We start from the raw sequence: 19,140 nt of genomic DNA, 5'->3' as shown, positions 1-19,140 counted from the left end.
ACTTACTTGATCGGTACGTTTCCAGCCTGACGAGGGAGGAGGCATTGCTGGATCTGGTGCTGGGGAATGCGGTAGGTCAAGTGGAGCAGTAGGTGAACATTTAGGGAACAGTGATCATAATTTAAGGTTTAGATTAGCTATGGAAAAGGACAGAGAGCAATCTAGAGTAAAAATACTTAATTGGAGGAAGGCCAATTTCAGTGGGATGAGAATGGATCTGGCCCAGGTAAACTGGAATTAAAGATTGGCAGGCAAAACGGTAGTGGAATGATGAGTTGCCTTTAAAGAGGAAATAATTTGGGTACAGTTGAGGTACATTCCCACGAGGGGGAAAGGCAGGGAAACTAACGTCAGAGCTCCCTGGATGACGAAAGAGATAGAGAGTGAGATGAAGCAGAAAAAGAGTGCATACAACAGATGTCGTCGAGAATCCATCCGAGAATCAGGCTAAATATAGAACGTTCAGAGGAGAAGTGAAAAAAATAAGAGGGGCAAAGAGAGGGTATGAGAATAGAATGGCAGCCAACATAAAAACGAATCCAAAAGTCTTCTATAGGCATATAGTAAATGGGCAGTAAGAGGGGCCAAAAAGGAGAGCTACACATGGAGGCAGAGGATATGGCTGAGGTACTAAATGGGTATTTTGCATCAGTCTTCACCAAGGAAGAAGATGCTGCCATAGACAGTGAAGGAGGAGGCAGAGGAGATACTGGATGGGATAAGAATTGATAAAGATGTACTTAAAGTGGATGTCACCAGGACTGGATGGGATGCATCCTAGGAGGCTGAGGGAAGTGAAGGAAGAAATCGGGGAGGGACTGGCCATAATCTTCCAATCCTCCTTAGAAACAGGGCGCCAGAGGACTAGAGAATTGCAAATGTCACACCCTTGTTCAAAAAAGGGTGTAAAGATAAACCCAGCAACTACAGGCTCAGTCGTGGGGAAGCTTTTAGAAACAGTGATCAAGGACAACATTAACAGTCACTTGGACAAGTCTGGATTAATTAAGGAAAGCCAGCACGGATTTGTTAAAGGCAAATCGGGTTCAATCAACTTGAACGAGTTTTTTGATGAGGTAACAGAGAGGGCTGATGAGGGTAATGCGCTTGACGTCAGTACATGGATTTCCAAAAGGCGTTCGGCAAAATGCCACATAATAGGCTTGGCAGCAAAGTTGAAGCCCATGGAATAAAAGGGACAGTGGCAGCAGCATGGATACAGAATTGACAAAGTGACAGGAAACAGAGAATATAGTGAAGAGTATAGGAGGAGAGTGATAGACTTCAAGAGGACATAGACAGGCTGGTAGGAATGGACGGACACGTGGCAGATGGAATTTAATGCAAAAAAGTGCGAAGTGATACATTTTGGTAGAGAGAATGAGGAGAGGAAATATAAACGAAAGGGTACAATCCTAAAGATGGTGCATGAACAGAGAGAGACCATGGTTACATGTACACAAATCGTTGAAGGTGGCAGGGCAGGTTGAGAAATCAGTTAAAAAAGCTTCTTGAATAGAGGCAAGGAAATTATGATGAACCCTGTTTCAAACACTGATCCGGCCTCAACTGGAGTATTGTGTCCAATTCTGGGCCCCGCACTTTAGGAAGGATGTGAAGGCCTTAGAGAAGGTGCAGAAAAGATTTACAAGAATGGTTCCAGGGATGAGGGACTTCAGTTACGGGGATAGACTGGAGAAGCTGGGGTTGTTCTCCTTGGAGCAGAGAAGGTCGAGAGGAGATTTGATCGAGGTGTTCAAAATCATGAGGGGTCTGGACAGAGTAGATAGAGAGACACTGTTCCCATTGGTGGAAGGGTCGAGAACCAGAGGACACAGATTTAAGGTGATTGGTAGAAGAACCAAAGGCGATATAAGAAAAAACTTTTTTACGCAGCGAGTGGTTAGGATCTGGAATGCATGGCCTGAGAGGGTGGTGGAGGCAGACTCAATTGTGGCTTTCAAAAGGGAGTTGGATAAGTACCTGAAAGAAAACATTTGCCGGGCTACGGGGAAAGGGCGGGGGAGTGGAACTAGCTGAGGGGCTCTTGCAGAGAGCCGGCACGGGCTCGACAGGTCGAATGGCCTCCTCCTGTGCTGTAACCATTCTAGGATTCTAATCTCAACTACAGAGCATCCACAAACCTCTGGGACAGAGAATTCCACAGATTCACAACCCTCTTGAGTGAAGAGATTTCTCCTCATCTCAGTCCTAATTGGCCGATCCCTTATCCTGAGACTATGACCCCTAGTTCTAGACCCTGTAGCATTGGAAACAGCAGTCTCAGCATCAACCCTATCAAGCCCTCCAAGAATTTTAATACATTTCAATTCGATCACCTCTCATTATTTTAAACTCCAGAGATTATAGGCCCATTCTACGCAATATCTCCTCATAGGACAACCCTCTCATCCCAGGAATCAATCTAGTGAACCTTTGATACATCTCCTCTATGGCAAGTATCTCCTTCCTTGGGTAACGGAGAACAAAACTACTCAATATTTCAGGTGTGGTCTTGCCAAAGCCCTAATTCATTGCTGTAAGACTTCCTTTCTCTTCTTATATCTTGCAATAAAGGCTAACATGCCATCATAACTAAAAACTTCCTCCCCCACAACCCCTGTTCCCCCCCCCCCCCACCCTCACTCCCTTCCCCCACCATAGCCATGAAAATCTCCTGGGAGAGGCAAAAAAATCCAGGACCAAGAAAGGAAAAAAATGCTCTGAAAAATTTCCCTCCCACCCCCTCAGCCAATCTAAACCAGTCCAGGAGATCACACGGACCATGAGTTATCTATAAAGACCCTTATTCTCAACCTTGCTTTCAAATCCATCCACAGTCTCACCCCTCTCTATCTCTGTAATCTCTTCCAGCCCGACAACCCTCCGAGATCTCTGCGCTCCCGCCTATTCTGGCCTCTTGAGCATCTCTGATTTTAATCGCTCCACCACTAGCGGATGTGCCTTCAGCTTCCAAAGCTCTGGAGAGTCCCTCCCTAAAGCCCTCCGCCTCTCTTTCCACCTTTAAGACGCTCCTTAGAACCTACATCATCATCATAGGCAGTCCCTCAGAATCAAGGAAGTCTTGCCTCCACTCTTAACGTGAGTTCTTAGATGGCTGAACAGTCCAATACGAGAGGCACAGTCTCTGTCACAAGTGGGTGAGATAGTCATTGAGGGTAAGGGTGGGTGGGACAGGTTTGCCGCACGCTCTTTCCACTGCCTGCGCTTGGTTTCTGCATGCTCTCGGCGACGAGACTCGAGGTGCTCAGCGCCCTCCCGGATGCACTTCCTCCACTTAGGGCGGTCTTTGGCCAGCGACTCCCAGGTGTCGGTGCACTTTATCAGGGAGGTTTTGAGGGTGTCCTTGTAACATTTTCTCTGCCCACCTTTGGCCCGTTTGCCATGAAGGAGTTCCGAGTAGAGCGCTTGCTTTGGGAGTCTCGTGTCTGGCATGTGGACAATGTGGCCTGCTCAGCGGAGCCAATCAAGTGTGGTCAGTGCTTCAGTAGCTCCACATGTGACTCGGTGTCATAAAAGCGCCTTAGGACATTTTACTACGTTAAAGGCGCTATTATGAATACAAGTTGTTGTTGTTGTTACCTTTTATATGAAGTGGTCGCAGTCTCAGTCAGGACCCAGTCCTGTTCCCTCAGAAGATATCTGGGGTTTGTTTTCTCCGCGACTGCAGTAGTTCCCACACTGCTGGGAGGTGCACATCACTAACATGCACCTAAAGTAATAGTAGTTGTTAATGGACCTGTTTTTGCTTCACTAGCTGGATGATGGGCATGGAGGATCAGAGACAGAACACCGATGTGCACTACAGGTCTCTGGACGGAGATGGGAGCTTTAACTGGAGGTTTATCTTCCCCTTTGAATATTTAACGGTGGAACGAGTCCTTGTCATCAGCAAGAAGGTAGGATCCAAGTAATAGTGAAAGAAAGGAATGATTTAATTCAGCAGTAGAGGCAGCCATACCTGGTGCAAACGGATCCCCATTCGCTCCCATTGTATAGAAACCCAATGGACCCAAACCCCATTCCATTCACTCCCATTGTATTCCATTGTTCACAATCCCAATGGACCAAACCCCTTCCCATTCACTCCCATTGTACACAATCCCAATGGACCAAACCCCTTCCCATTCACTCCCATTGTACACAATCCCAATGGACCAAACCTCTTCCCATTCACTCCCATTGTACACAATCCCAATGGACCAAACCCCTTCCCATTCACTCCCATTGTACACAATCCCAATGGACCAAACCTCTTCCCATTCACTCCCATTGTACACAATCCCAATGGACCCAAGCCCCTTCTCATTCACTCCCATTGTATAAAATCCCAATGGACCAAACCCCATTCCATTCACTCCCATTGTATTCCATTGTACACAATCCCAATAGACCAAACCCCTTCCCATTCACTCCCATTGTACATAATCCCAATGGACCAAACCCCTTTCCATTCACTCCCATTTTATACAATCCCAATGGACCAAACCCTTTCCCATTCACTCCCATTTTATCCCATTGTACGCAATCCCAATGGACCAAACCCTTTCCCATTCACTCCCATTGTACACAATCCCAATGGACCAAACCCTTTCCCATTCACTCCCATTGTACACAATCCCAATGGTCCAAACCCCTTCTCATTATCTCTGATTGTATACAATCCGAAAGGACCCATCCCTCCCCATTCACACCCATTATATAAAATCCCAATGGACAAACTCCTTCCCTTTTATTTCCATTGTATAGAATTCCAATGGTTTGGTCCATGGAATTGTATACAATCGGAGATAATGGGAAGTGGTTTGAATAGGAAGAGGTTGGTTCATTGGAATGCTGGGTTCAATGAAGGACCCATTCACTGTTACCAGGCTCAGTTTGTTTAAATGCATTTTGGAGGTAGAAATTGATTAGTGTGTCGATTAACGTGTTTGGGTTAAATTGCCATGTTCATTGTTAATTCATTTGCTGATTTTGTTGAAATGCTGGGTGGGAGTTAGACCTGAACAAGGCAACCAATGCACAAAACATATTACACACAAAGGGGCTGAAATTGATGAACTTACCGCCCACTGCCGCCGACATCCCTCTGCTCGAACCGCCCGGTGCCACTTTCGGCCTGGAGCGGGGGGGGGAGGGGAGAGCTGCCAGGAAGTGCCCGCCGACGGCCGAGTGGCATAAGTACACTCCTGCCCACCACCAACCTTCGAGGGATCTCGGCGATGAAAACCCTGCCGAAGGTACCTTCTGGTACCTCAGCGGCGCTTTGGGCGGACGGAGGCCTTGACCAAATTCAGCCCCAAAGTCTTCTTTCTAAATGTTTCAATAAGGGACAATTTTGAGAGAGTATTTCTGCTCCTTTTAGAACTATATTTGGAGCATGGATGAGACGGAAATGAAAATGCCTCCTAAGCTAATCATCCAGGTTTGGGACAACGATAATTTCTCCTTTGATGATTATATAGGTAAGTTTAATGGACTAGTACAGCACTTACACAGGATTACACCGGATATACGGCACAGAAACAGGCCATTCGGCCCAACCAGTCCGTGCCGGCGTTTATGCTCCACTCTCCTCCTCCCGTCTTTCCTCATCTAAATCTATCAGTATAACCCTCTATTCCCTTCTCCCTCAAATGCTCATATAGCCTCCCATTAAATACATCAATAATATTTGCTTCAACGACTCCAAATTCTGGGTAAAGAAGTTTCTTCTGAATTCCCTATTTTTCTGGGTGACTATCTTACATTGATGGCCTCTACTTTTGCTCTTCCCCACAACAACAACACAAATTTGTATTTGTATAGCGGCTTTAACGTAATAACACGTCCCAAGGTGATTCACAGGAGTGTTATAAGACAAATTATTTGACACCGAGCTACATAAGGAGAAATTAGGGCAGATGACAAAAAACTTGATCAAAGAGGTAGGTTATAAGGAGCGTCTTAAAGGAGGAAGGGGAGGTAGAGAGGTTTAAGGAGGGAATTACAGAGCTCTTAGGGTCCAGGCAACAGAAAATGGAAACACTCTCTCTGTGTCTACTCTATCAATCACAGACACAGACCCGTGTCCCATCACCATGTGGGGGAATCACAGACACAGACCTCCATCCCATCTGTAGTGCATCATGTTGCAGTGTTCCCGATGGCAGCTCTCTCTGCGGTACGGGTCCCACAGACACTAACTCTCACTGGGGTACGGGTCCCACACACTGACTCTCACTGGGGTACAGTCCCACACACACTGACTCTCACTGGGGTACGGGTCCCACACACACTGACTCTCACTGGGGTATAGTTCCACACACACTGACTCTCACTGGGGTACGGGTCCCACACACACTGACTCTCACTGGGGTACGGGTCCCACACACACTGACTCTCACTGGGGTACGGTTCCACACACACTGATTCTCAATAGGGTGCGGGTCCCACACACACTGACTCTCACTGGGGTACGGGTCCCGTACACACTGACTCTCACTGGGGTACGGGTCCCACACACTGACTCTCGCTGGGGTACGGGTCCCACACACACTGATTCTCAATAGGGCACGGGTCCCACACACATTGACTCTCACTGGGGTACGGTTCTACAGAACTGACTCTCACTGGGGTACAGTTCCAATGTGAGTGAAACTGTCCTAAGTGAACATATTTGTGTGGCGGGAGGCGGAGGAGATACAGGGTGCTTCTCTGTCCTTTAGTCTCATTCCCACCTTCGATTGAGAACACAATCGCCCAGCTCCTGCCAGCTGAGTGGTTATCTGGGAGCGTGAGATGGTCTGCGTCTGATTGGTACTCAAGCAATCACCCTGTGTGGACGTGTCTAGACGATGGGCGCCAGCGGACTGTTTGACCTGTGAGGGTCAGTGTGCAGTGATCGCAAGTGGGAATCCTGGTTAATCACTTGCTCCCCCAGCCCTTGTAGGCTGACGCCAATTGTACAGTTCACTACACTGCCCCTTGCTGCGGTCAACAGACCTGGCCTTACCCCGTCCTGCTAATCCAGCACAGACCCCAATCACAACCCACCCCCCAGCTAATCCAGCATAGACCCCACCCCCCCTCCAACTAATCAAGCACAGACCCCAATCACAACCCACCCCCCAGCTAATCCAGCATAGACCCTAACCCCTCCCATCGTTACTGACTGGAATGAGCTGCTGTGGCCCAGTTCTAGCACAGACCCTCCTCGCGACTGAAGATCCCAATTTATTAACGTCCCGGCTCCATGTTCCCCCCCCTGGGGGGTGGGGGCGGTTTTGTTTCTGGCAGGTTATACCGAGATTAACCTGAATGCTTTGCGGAGTCCAACCAAATGGTCGGAGAACTGCACCTTGGAGCGGTTCTTTAAGCTGGAAGACTCTGCCTCGGACGATTTGCAGAAAAAGGTCTCACTATTCAAGCAGAAGTGTGTGAGGGGCTGGTGGCCGTGCGTTGTGGACAAAGATGGCAAACCTTCTTTAACAGTAAGATCATGTTCTTTCCCCGAGTCTTTCTGCGAACGCCGGGATAAGTCACGTTCCTGCTGTGCGAGCAGGAGGGAACTGCCCCTCCCCCAAAATGTTCCACGGTGGACCCTAGATCCCTCATCCTCTACTCCACATCCCTCAATGTCCCTCGTGTCCCTTTACCCTCCGACCCCCGGTTCTGCAGTCCCTAATACCCTTACCTAACTAAAATCTAACGATCTCAGATTGGAAATTTTCAATTGCCCCAACCCCCCTCCCCCCCCCCCCTCAGCCTCAACAGCGTTTGGGGGAGACAGTTCCAGATTTCCATTACTCTTCGTGTGAAGACGTGTTTCCTGGCCTCATTCCTGAACCGCCAAGCTCTAATATTAAGGTTACGCCCCTTGTTCTGGCTTTGCCCCCCACAAGATAAAATAGTTTCTTGCTATCTACCCGATCAAACCCTTCAATCATCTTAAACACCTCAATTACATCATCCTTTAATCTTCTGTACTTGAGGAAACACAAGTCTAGCCTATGCGCACCCTTGCCTCATAATTTAACCCTTTCCACCCCCGGTATCAGTCTGATAAATCATCAAATGAGGTGATGTAAAATCATTTTCCCGAGCGCATCTCCACAGGCCAAAGGCTTGAAGCTAATCAGAAGTCCAGGGACTGATGATGAACTTTGATCACATCCTTAGATGCGACCCGGTCAAACCGGGAAGCCCATTGGTGCTAAGATGAGAAGGCGATGCAGACTGGACTGCTTTATCCCGGAGTCAATGGCACTGTTGTGTCATCGGGGAGGAAAATGCCTTTCTGATCTCAGTGCTTGCTGCAGCTGGGCGAAGAGGAGGAACTAACGCTCCCGACATGCTGATTTTAGGGAGTCGGACACAATGGGGGGGGGGAGTTTAACCCCCCAAAATGGGCAGGGTCGGGTGGGAGGTTGAAGGGTTAATCCCGACCCCAATCCGCCCCCTTCCGGTTTTAGCGAAGGCGGGATGGGGATACGAATGGCCAATCCGCACCCAGTAGGCGGGTTGGCACTTTAAATATGATAATGAGGACGCGAGCCTCATTTGTTCTCACCATTTTAAATTCAACACTGGCCGGGCTTCGCGGGCCTCGTGGAACCCGGCCGCTAAAGGAAGGCAGGGACGGCTGGGCCCAGGGGGGCGAGAGCCGTTACATTTACCTGCAGGGTCCAGCGTACCCGCCTCGCCAGGACCCCCGCAATCTGACCCCGCGTTAACCCCCGCCCCCGCACCCCCGCACAGAGTTAAAATCCTGCCCACTCTTGTCAGAAAGCGCAGAAAGTCAAATCTTTCCCTCAGTGCATGGGACGGGAAAACAGTAATCCCCCGCCCCACCCCCCCGAGTGCTGGTCCTTTGCTTGGGATCTACTGATCGCTGGGAGATACAGTAAGTACAGCAGCCCCCTCCCTCTCTCTGTCTCTCCTCTCTCCCTTCTCTCCTCTCTCTTCCCCCACTACCCTTACTTCCCCTCTCCATACCCCTCCCCCACTCTGACCCCTCCGTCTCTCTCTCTCTCTCTCTCTCCCTTTGTCTCTTTCTCTCTTCCTCTATTTCTCTCTCCCTCTGTCTCTCTCTCTCCCTCTGTCTCTCTCTCTCCCTCTATCTCTCTCTCTCCCTCTGTCTCTCTCTCTCCCTCTGTCTCTCCCTCTGTTTCTCTCTCTCTCTCTTTCTCTCTGTCTCTCTTTCTCTCTCCCTTCCTCTCTCTCTTGCCCTCTGTCTCTCTCTCTCCCTCTCTCCCTCTCTCCCTGTCTCTCTCTCTCTCCCTCTGTCTCTCTCCCCCTCTGTCTCTCTCTCTCTCTCTCTCTGTCTCTCTCTCTGTCTCTCGCTCTGGCTCTCGCTCTCGCTCTCGCTCTCGCTCTCTCTCCCCCTCCCCCTCTCGCTCTCTCTCTCCCTCTGTCTCTTTCTCTCTTCCTCTATTTCTCTCTCCCTCTGTCTCTCTCTCTCTCTCTCTCCCTCTGTCTCTCTCTCTGTCTCTCGCTCTCGCTCTCGCTCTCTCTCCCACTCCCCCTCTCTCTCTCTCTCTCCCTTTGTCTCTTTCTCTCTTCCTCTATTTCTCGCTCCCTCTGTCTCTCTCTCTCTCCCTCTATCTCTCTCTCTCCCTCTGTCTCTCTCTCTCCCTCTGTCTCTCCCTCTGTTTCTCTCTCTCTCTCTCTCCCTCTGTCTCTCTCCCCCTCTGTCTCTCTCTCTCTCCCTCTGTCTCTCTGTCTCTCTGTCTCCCTCTGTCTCTCTGTCTCTCTGTCTCTCGCTCTTGCTCTCTCTCCCCCGTCCTCCTCTCGCTCTCTCTCCCCCTCCCCCTCTCGCTCTCTCTCTCTCTCCCTCTGTCTCTCCCTCTCTCTCTCTCTCTCTCTCTCTCTCTCTCCCTCTCTCTCTCTCTCTCGCTCTCTCTCCCCCTCCCCCTCTCGCTCTCCTCTCTCTCTCTCTCCCTCTCGCTCTCTCCCTCTCCCTCTCCCTCTCCCTCTCCCTCTCTCCCCCCCCTCTCCCCCTGTCTCTCTCTCTCTCTCCCCTCTCTTCCCCTCTGACTCCCTAAAATCACTGTGTTGGAAGCGTTAGATCATCATCTGTGCAATCTCTTTCTTTTCCTTACATGGTATCACCATGTGTGCTAAAGAATGAGTCTGCTCACACTGGAGTGTCCTGTTGTGTGGGCTCTAGCTGCCCCAGAGTAACCTGCCCCAGGTGGGGCAATGTTTGACAATGGGGGCGCTGAACCCTTTCCTCGCTCTCTGTCAACATTCGCACCATTTCCACAATTGGCCATATGGGATCGGAAGGGGTTAATTTTTGTTCCCTTTTCCCAAATCCACAGCCAATCGTGATGCCTCCTAACTCTACTCTGGCCCACTAGGATTTGAACCTGGCACCCTCTGGTCTACATGGCTCAGTGCCACACCGAGCGGTATAGCTACCATCTTAACATCCTAAAGGTACAGCTTACTAAAGGTGCCGTCTTTCGGATGAGACGTTAAACCGAGGCCCTGTCTACTCTCTCGGGTGGATGTAAAAGATCCCGTGGCACTATTTCGATAAGAGTTATCCCCGGTGTCCTGGCCAATATTAATCCCTCAACCAACATCACTAAAACAGATAATCGGCTTATATATTTCACTGCTGTTTGTGGGAGCTTGCTGTGCGCAAATTGGCTGCCGCGTTTGCTACATTACAACAGTGACCACACTCCAAAAATACTTCATTGGCTGTAAAGTGCTTTGGGACATCCCAAGGGTGTGAAAGGTGCTATAGAAATGCCTTGGTACTCGAGCTTCAGAGGTGTGTATACAGGGCTCCGCCCTCTCCACTAGGGGTTAGGGTTAGGGAGCGTTGTGTGTGTTTGCACCGCCCGGCACATGAAACTATGCAGTCGCTGCCACCATTTGATGCCTTATTTATGTGATTATTTCCATATTTGGTCTGTTTAGGGTAAAGTCGAGTTGACCCTGGAATTGGTGACGGAACGTGAAGCTGATGAGCGACCTGCTGGCAAGGGAAGAGAGGAGCCGAATATGAATCCCAAACTGGAACCACCGAAGTATGTCCGCAGCAACTGAGTCACCAAAAAACCCAACCCAGCTGGCAAGAAAATTAGGGCCAAAATTCGGCCTCCAGATAGGCCTCTGGCCGTCGGAAAGCGGCAGTCACAGGCCGGTGCGGAATGGCTGTCATGAGCGAAATTCAGCTCGGGGCTTTTTGCTGGGGTGTGGAGATCCACCCCGCATCCCCTACTCCTGCTCCGTTCCCCCATGTCCGCCACACTTCCCCCACTTCTGCCCCGCTCCCCCACATCCGCCCCCCCCCCCAACCCCACTTCCGGCCCGTTCCTCCTCCCCCCACGTCCGCCCCCTCCCCCCACTTCCGGCCCGTTCCTCCTCCCCCCACATCCGCCCCCTCCCCCCACTTCCGGCCCGTTCCTCCTCCCCCCACATCCGCCCCCTCCCCCCACTTCCGGCCCGTTCCTCCTCCCCCCACGTCCGCCGCCCCCCCCACTTCCGGCCCGTTCCCTCGCTTCTGCCCGCTCCTGGTGATGCGTCGTTAAAGACGTCATCAGAGCGCGCACCACAACGGAGCCGCCCCGGGAGGGTAAATCACCCCCAAAAGTCTTCCGGCCGCCAGTCGGGGGGGGGCCCCGACAGCTGCTTTCTGTATCGGTGCACTCCTTGTTGGTCAACGGCGCGGCCGCCATTAACGGGGAGGTGGTGCGGCCGGCGACGCCATTTTATTTTTTTTGCCGGCCGACCGCCAGGCTCCCCAGGTTCGGCCGGGCCACCACCAGGCAGCCTGGCACTCCCGTCTTGGGTGCCAGGCCTCTGGCCCGGCCGAAACCCTCCCCGGTGGCCCAGTGGACCTACACTTAAAAAGATGCAGAGCTCGCAGCGGCCCTGCCCTTTAACTGAAGGGGAGAGACGGTGTGACGCACCAGCGCGGTGTCGTCACCAGCGCAGCGCTAATGAGGCTCCGCCCTTTCCCCTCCCCCCCCTGCCCCGCTCTAGTGGTCACTCCATTCCATCCCCACATTCCCCCCCATTATGACCAACTTCCGCCCTGCTTGAAAAAAATGACAAAGAGCTGAATTTCGCAGGGTGCTGTGGCAGCCAAAACACAACGGTAGGTGCAACCCATTTCTGGCGGGGGTGAATTTTGGCCCCTTAAGATCCAGAGTTTGCATTGTGCCAATAACCTCAACCGGCTAACTTAAAAATCAGGAGCACAGACCCAAACAAACCAGGACAAGTAGCCCAAATCAGGGAGCGTTGAGTTCACGGTGCTGGAGTAGCTTGGCACTAGTTCTGGAGCACAAGTCTTCAGCGCTGCTGACGGGGCCCTTTGGCCATTGCTGTATCCGGTGCGCTCAGCCGTTTCTTGATATCATGTGGAGTGAATCAAATGTACTGAAGACTGGCTTCTGTGATGGCGGGGACCACAGGAGTAGGCCGAGATGGATCATCCACTTGGCACTTCTGACTGAAGGTGGTTGCAAATGCAATTTATATCCTCGTGTCAAACATTTTAACCGCTACCTTACCATAATCCTTCATATTCTTGAAGACTTCTATCAGACTGCTCATTATACCTCTTAGCTCTGCTTAAAAAGCCCTAAAGTCTCAATTGTCTCTCCATAACTAACACCAATGGCCATAAATATTCTCATCTATTGAACTAATTAATAACTGTGCATCTAATGAGCTCAACGGATTGTACGAATTCCACAAATTAAGAGGACTCAATCTGTTACATGTTCAATTTGTTTCTCTCTGTAACGATAAGATGAATTAATATTTTGTGTTTTAATGGTAGGCCACTTTAAGATTTCAGCCATTGGAATACAACATTCTCTGACTGAGAAGCATGAAATAAAACCAATTAATCACATATCAGGCTGTCTTCAGCCCCGCACCTCCGTGTTACCGGAAATAAATCTTGATGGTCACAATAGTCCCAGGAGCACTTAAGCCTGCCACTTCAAAATTAAACAGTCACTTACACCAGAAATTGGGCCAGTTGTGATATAGCTTGGATCCCAGAACTGTAAGAATTCAGAGTGAATATTGACACCACTGTGCCAGCCAATGAGTTGAAGGCGGGGCGGGACTTGTGCTTTTAATTTACAGGGTCTTCGAACTCATGACCGAAACTACACCTGTAATGTATTTGCTTCATGGGTTCTTTGCTTAAGAATTCATAGCAACACATTGCTATTAAGAACTAGTTGGTTTATTAGCAAAAGGTTTAACAATCACACTACACATTACCAGTTCATCCACCAGGCTCACAACCACCTGCCCCATCGTGGATCCCCCGAACCCAATTGGCTGGGGTTTTATTGAGTCTTGTGAACATCACGTGACCGGCTAAGCCACTCCCAACTCAACAGCTCCACAAACCTGTGAGCGTCCTCACAGGGGCATATATTACAATAGCAAACAGTGTCTCCCGAATACAGCAGCGTGTTTACTCCAGCAAAATGCAGTGAGTGGGGTATAGCTACACAATATAAATGATAACAACAACAACTTGCATTTATATAGCACCTTTAAAGTAGTGAAACGTCCCGAGGCGCTTCACAGGAGTATTATGAGATTAGAAAATTTGATACCGAGCCACATATGGAGAAATTAGGGCAGGTGACCAAAAGCTTGGTCAAAGAGGTAGGTTTGAAGGAGCGTCTTGAAGGAGGACAGAGAGGTAGATAGGCATTAGGGGGGGGGAGTTCCAGAGCTTGGGGCCCAGGCAACAGAAGGCATGGCCACCGATGGTTGAGCAATTATAATCAGGGATGCTCAAGAGAGCAGAATTAGAGGAGCGCAAGGGGCGGGGCGGGGGGAGGGAGGGGGGTGTTGTGGGGCTGGAGGAGATTACAGAGATAGGGAGCTAAAATGTGCTTAAAATGACTCCAGGCATGATTGACAGGGGAGTTAGCCAATCATCTCCATTCTGGACGGGACCTATAATGTTGCTAGATAAAGCCAACAGTTTCTCTTCACTTACTGTATCAAATCCCGTCATAATTTTGAACACCTCGCTCAAATCTTTCATTAACCTTCTCTGCTCTAAGGAGAAAGGTGATGTGGAGTTGAGCACTGGCGTAGCTGAGTGGTTATAGTACTGGGACAAGCAACCTGGAAGTTGCGAATTCCAATCTGTTCATGGGCAAGTCATTCAACACATCCGTCACCCATCCACACGTGGCCTGACAGACATGTGACTCCATTATGCCAGCCCACACTGCGGTCTATGGACGTGCAGCAGAGCAGGTCTCCAGTCGTCTGGTAGCAATGCGGTGGAGGAGGATTTCCTGGAGTGTATTAGGGATGTTTTCTAGACCAATATGTCGAGGAACCAACTAGGGAGCTGGCCATCCTAGACTGGGTGATGTGTAATGAGAAGGGACTAATTAGCAATCTTTTTATGCGAGGCCCCTTGGGGAAGAGTGACCATAACATGGTAGAATTCTTTATTAAGATGGAGAATGACACAGTTAATTCAGAGACTAGGGTCCTGAACTTAAGGAAAGGTAGCTTCGATGCATTGAGGCATGAATTGGCTAGAATAGACTGGCAAATGATACTTAAAGGGTTGACGGTGGATAGGCAATGGCAAACATTTAAAGATCACATGGATGAACTTCAGCAATTGTACATCCCTGTCTGGAGTAAAAATAAAACGGGGAAGGTGGCTCAACCGTGGCTCACAAGGGAAAATAAGGATAGTGTTAAATCCAAGGAAGAGGCATATAAATTGGCCAGAAAAAGCAACAAACCCGAGGACTGGGAGAAATTTAGAATTCAGCAGAGGAGGTCAAAGGGTTTAATTAGGAGGGGGAAAATAGAGTACAAGAAGAAGCTTGCAGGGAACATAAAAACTGACTGCAAAAGCTTCTATAGATATGTGAAGAGAAAAAGATTAGTGAAGACAAATGTAGGTCCCTTGCAGTCTGATTCAGGTGAAATTATAATGGGGAACAAAGAAATGGCAGACCAATTGAACAAATACTTTGGTTCTGTCTTCACGAAGGAAGACACAAATAACTTTCCGGATGTACTAGGGGACCGAGGGTCGAGTGAGAAGGAGGAACTGAAGGATATCCTTATTGGGCGGGAAATTGTGTTATGGAAATTGATGGGATTGAAGGCCGATAAATCCCCGGGGTCTGATAGTCTGCATCCTAGAGTACTTAAGGAAGTGGCCCTAGAAATAGGGGATGCATTGATGATCATTTTCCAACAGTCTATCGACTCTGGGTCAGTTCCTATGGACTGGAGGGTAGCTAATGTAACACCACTTTTTAAAAAGGGAGGGAGAGAGAAAGCGGTTAATTATAGACCGGTTAGCCTGACATCAGTAGTGGGGAAAATGTTGGAATCAATTATTAAGAATGAAATAGCAGCGCATTTGGAAAGCAGTGACAGGATCGGTCCAAGTCAGCATGGATTTATGAAGGGGGAGTCATGCTTGACAAATCTTCTGGAATTTTTTGAGGATATAACTAGTAGAGTGGACAAGGGAGAACCAGTGGATGTGGTGTATTTGGACTTTCAAAGGCTTTTGACAAGGTCCCACACAAGAGATTAGTGTGCAAAATCAAAGCACATGGTATAGGGGGTAATATACTGACGTGGATAGAGAACTGGTTGGCAGACAGGAAGCAGAGAGTCGGGATAAACGGGTCCTTTTCGGAATGGGAGGCAGTGACTAGTGGAGTGCCGCAGGGTTCAGTGCTGGGACTCCAGCTATTTACAATATACATCAATGATTTGGATGAAGGAATTCAGTGTAATATCTCCAAGTTTGCAGATGACACTAAACTGGGTGGTGGTGTGAGCTGTGAGGGGGACTCTAGGAGGCTGCAGGGTGAATTGGACAGGTTAGGTGAGTGGGCAAATGCATGGCAGATGCAGTATAATGTGGATAAATGTGAGGTTATCCACTTTGGGGGCAAAAACGTGAAGACAGAATATTATCTGAATGGTGGCAGATTAGGAAAAGGGGAGGTGCAACGAGACCTGTGTGTCATGGTTCATTAGTCTTTGAAAGTTGGCATACAGGTACAGCAAGTAGTGAAGAAGGCAAATGGTATGTTGGCTTTTATAGCTAGGAGATTTGAGTACAGGAGCAGGGAGGTCTTACTACAGTTGTACAGGGCCTTGGTGAGGCCTCACCTGGAATATTGTGTTCAGTTTTGGTCTCCTAATCTGAGGAAGGACATTCTTGCTATTGAGGGAGTGCAGCGAAGGTTCACCAGACTGATTCCCGGGATGGCAGGACTGACATATGAGGAGAGACTGGATCAATTGGGCCTTTTACACTGGAGTTTAGAAGGATGAGAGGGGATCTCATAGAAACATATAAGATTCTGACGGGACTGGACAGGTTAGATGCGGGTAGAATGTTCCCGATGTTGGGGAAGTCCAGAACCAGGGCACACAGTCTTAGGATAAGGGGTAGGCCATTTAGGACTGAGATGAGGAGAAACTTCTTCACTCAGAGAGTTGTTAACCTGTGGAATTCCCTGCCGCAGAGAGTTGTTGAGGCCGGTTCATTGGATATATTCAAGAGGGAGTTAGATATGGCCCTTTCGGCTAAAGGGATCAAGGGGTATGGAGAGAAAGCAGGAAAGGGGTACCGAGGGAATGATCAGCCATGATCTTATTGAATGGTAGTGCAGGCTCGAAGGGATGAATGGCCTACTCCTGCAGCTATTTTCTATGTTTCTATGTTCCTAACCCTTGCCACTGGACCAAGACCTAGCTCTGTCAAGCCCGTGTGGTGGCTGGTGTGCAACGGTCACCCCACGTTAAAAAAATCCACGCACAGGCATCTTCCACCCTTCAGGATGTAGTTCGGGATCTGGAATATCAGGTCATTCATTGAAACACCTGTGAACTCATCCTTTTTGTTGTGGAAGCAAGTCATCCTCGATATGCGGGACCGCCTAATACTAATACTATGTGGTAAACTCTTACTACTCTAGAGGGACAAGCGATGAGCATTAAATACTGCCTCCTTTGCCAGCGTCATCTCCATTCTGGCCAGAACTTGTGGTATCATAATATGCAGCCAAAACTGTTTCCTCTGGCAGGAGGGTCAGTTACCAGACGACAGAGATTTAAGGTAATTGGCAAAACAACCAGACGGGAGATGTGACTTTTTTTTACAAGTTATGATGATGTGCAACGCGCTGCCTGAAACGGAGGGAGAGGCAGATTCATGGTTAGCGTTCAATAGAGAATTGGATAAATACTTGCAAAGGGAACAATTGCCGGGTTATGGGGATAGAGCAGGGGAAGGGGGTCTAATTGAACAGCTCTTTCAAAGAGCCGGCACAGGTACGATGGGCCGAATGGCGTCTTTCTATGCTGTATCATTCTATGATACTAGCGGAGAAAAATCTACAATTAGGATGTTAGGAATGAAGTGGATGTAAAAGATCCTGCGGCACTATTTTGAAGAAGAGCAGGGGAATTCTCCCCGGTGTCCTGGGGCCAATATTTATCCCTCAACCAACATCACTAAAACAGATTATCTGGTCATTATCACATTGCTGTTTGTGGGAGCTTGCTGTGCGCAAATTGGCTGCCGCGTTCCTCACATTGCAACAGTGGCTGCACTCCAAAAGTACTTCATTGGCTGTAAAGCGCTTTGAGACATCCGGTGGTCGTGAAAGGCGCTATATAAATGCAAGACTTTAAAAAAAATGTATTACATTCGTACGATTTCCCAACGGTTCTGGCCTCTCTTGAGCAGGCAGCAACCCGCAACCGGGAAGGTTAGCAAAGAGTGTGCAATGGATCTCCGGCACTGTGTGGTGTGTGAATCTATAACTAGCGGAGGCTTGCTTGTGTGGTTTTGCAGTGTACACGTTCTGTTGCAGACGGACTGAGTATTGATTCAACAGCTCGGCCTTTTCTCCATCTCACCCCATTCTCCGTCTCCCTGATCTGCAGCCGGCCCGACACTTCCTTCCTGTGGTTCCGAAATCCCCTGAAATCCATCAAGCACATTGTCTGGCGCAAGTACAAGTGGTGCGTCATCTGTGCGTTGCTGCTGGTGATACCAGTAATCTTCCTCATAGCTCTCCTCAACGCAATACCTGTAAGTATTCAGAAAGGTTCACGCGATTGATTCCTGGGATGAGAGGGGCTGTCTTATGATGAGAGATTGTGTAGAGTGGGCCTGTACTCTCTGGCGTTGAGAAGAATGAGAGGTGATCTCATTGAGACATACAAGATTCTGAGGGGGATTCACAGGGTAGGTGCTGAGAAGATGTTTCCCCCGGGCTGGCGTGTAGCAGGTGTTTCTGAAAGAGACAGCTTTTGTGGAATGGGAAACTGTTTACCCAGCATCCATAGCAGCGGAGAAACCGATCTATCTCTGAGCACAGCAAGGGATAGAGGGGTTTCCCTGCTGCTATGGGTGCTGGGTAACTAACTCCCCATTCTACTAACACTTCTTATAGTTCATACAAAGACCATAAGGACACAACAATAACAACTTGTATTTATATAGCACCTTTAACATAAAGGTGGTCTTATCGAAACATATAAGATAATGAGGGGGCTCCACAAGGTGGATGCAGTGAGGATATTTCCACTCATAGGGGAAACTAGAACTAGGGGACATAGTCTCAGAATAAAACTGAGTTGAGGAGGAATTTCTTCTTTCAGAGGTTTGTAAATCTGTGGAATTCTCTGTCCCAGAGAGCTGTGGAGGCTGGGTCATTGAATATATTTAAAGCGGAGATGGACATATTTTTGAGCGATAAGGGAGTAAAGAGTTATGGGGAGCGGGCGGGGAAGCGGAGCTGAGTCCGTGATCAGATCAACCATGATCTTATTAAATGGCGGAGCAGGCTCGAGGGGTCAAATGGCCGACTCCTGCTCCTATTTCTTATGTTGTTATGTACTTAATTGGCTGTAAAGCACTTTGTCACTGTCCAAGGTCATTAAAGGCACTATAGAAATCTAAGTCCCTGGAGGTGGAGCACGCGGTGTTGACCGGTATGCTCGCGGCCTTCCACGAGAGATGGGTGTAAAGTTCTGTCCCCTCAGTACAGATTCACACGAGGCATGTAGTGAAGTCAAGGTCACTCTGGACCTGCACCTTTATTTCACAGCTCTGGAATGCTGCAC

General features: G+C 49.0%; 1 protein-coding gene across 1 annotated transcript in view; it reads left to right on the top strand.

Annotated features, from left to right (window-relative positions):
* Positions 1-19,140, top strand: part of LOC139234651 (myoferlin-like) — a 183,475-nt gene that overhangs the window by 157,118 nt on the left and 7,217 nt on the right. Inside the window, exons 48-52 of the mRNA XM_070865333.1 lie at positions 3,779-3,920; positions 5,387-5,486; positions 7,300-7,493; positions 10,936-11,045; positions 17,956-18,103. Coding sequence (XP_070721434.1) covers positions 3,779-3,920; positions 5,387-5,486; positions 7,300-7,493; positions 10,936-11,045; positions 17,956-18,103 — 694 coding nt within the window. The remainder of the gene's footprint in view (positions 1-3,778; positions 3,921-5,386; positions 5,487-7,299; positions 7,494-10,935; positions 11,046-17,955; positions 18,104-19,140) is intronic.

The sequence above is a fragment of the Pristiophorus japonicus genome, chromosome 22, assembly GCF_044704955.1.
Source record: "Pristiophorus japonicus isolate sPriJap1 chromosome 22, sPriJap1.hap1, whole genome shotgun sequence".
Classification (NCBI taxonomy): Eukaryota; Metazoa; Chordata; class Chondrichthyes; family Pristiophoridae; genus Pristiophorus; species Pristiophorus japonicus.
Note: the sequence above shows the minus strand (reverse complement) of the source record. Positions and strands in the feature narration are given on the sequence as shown.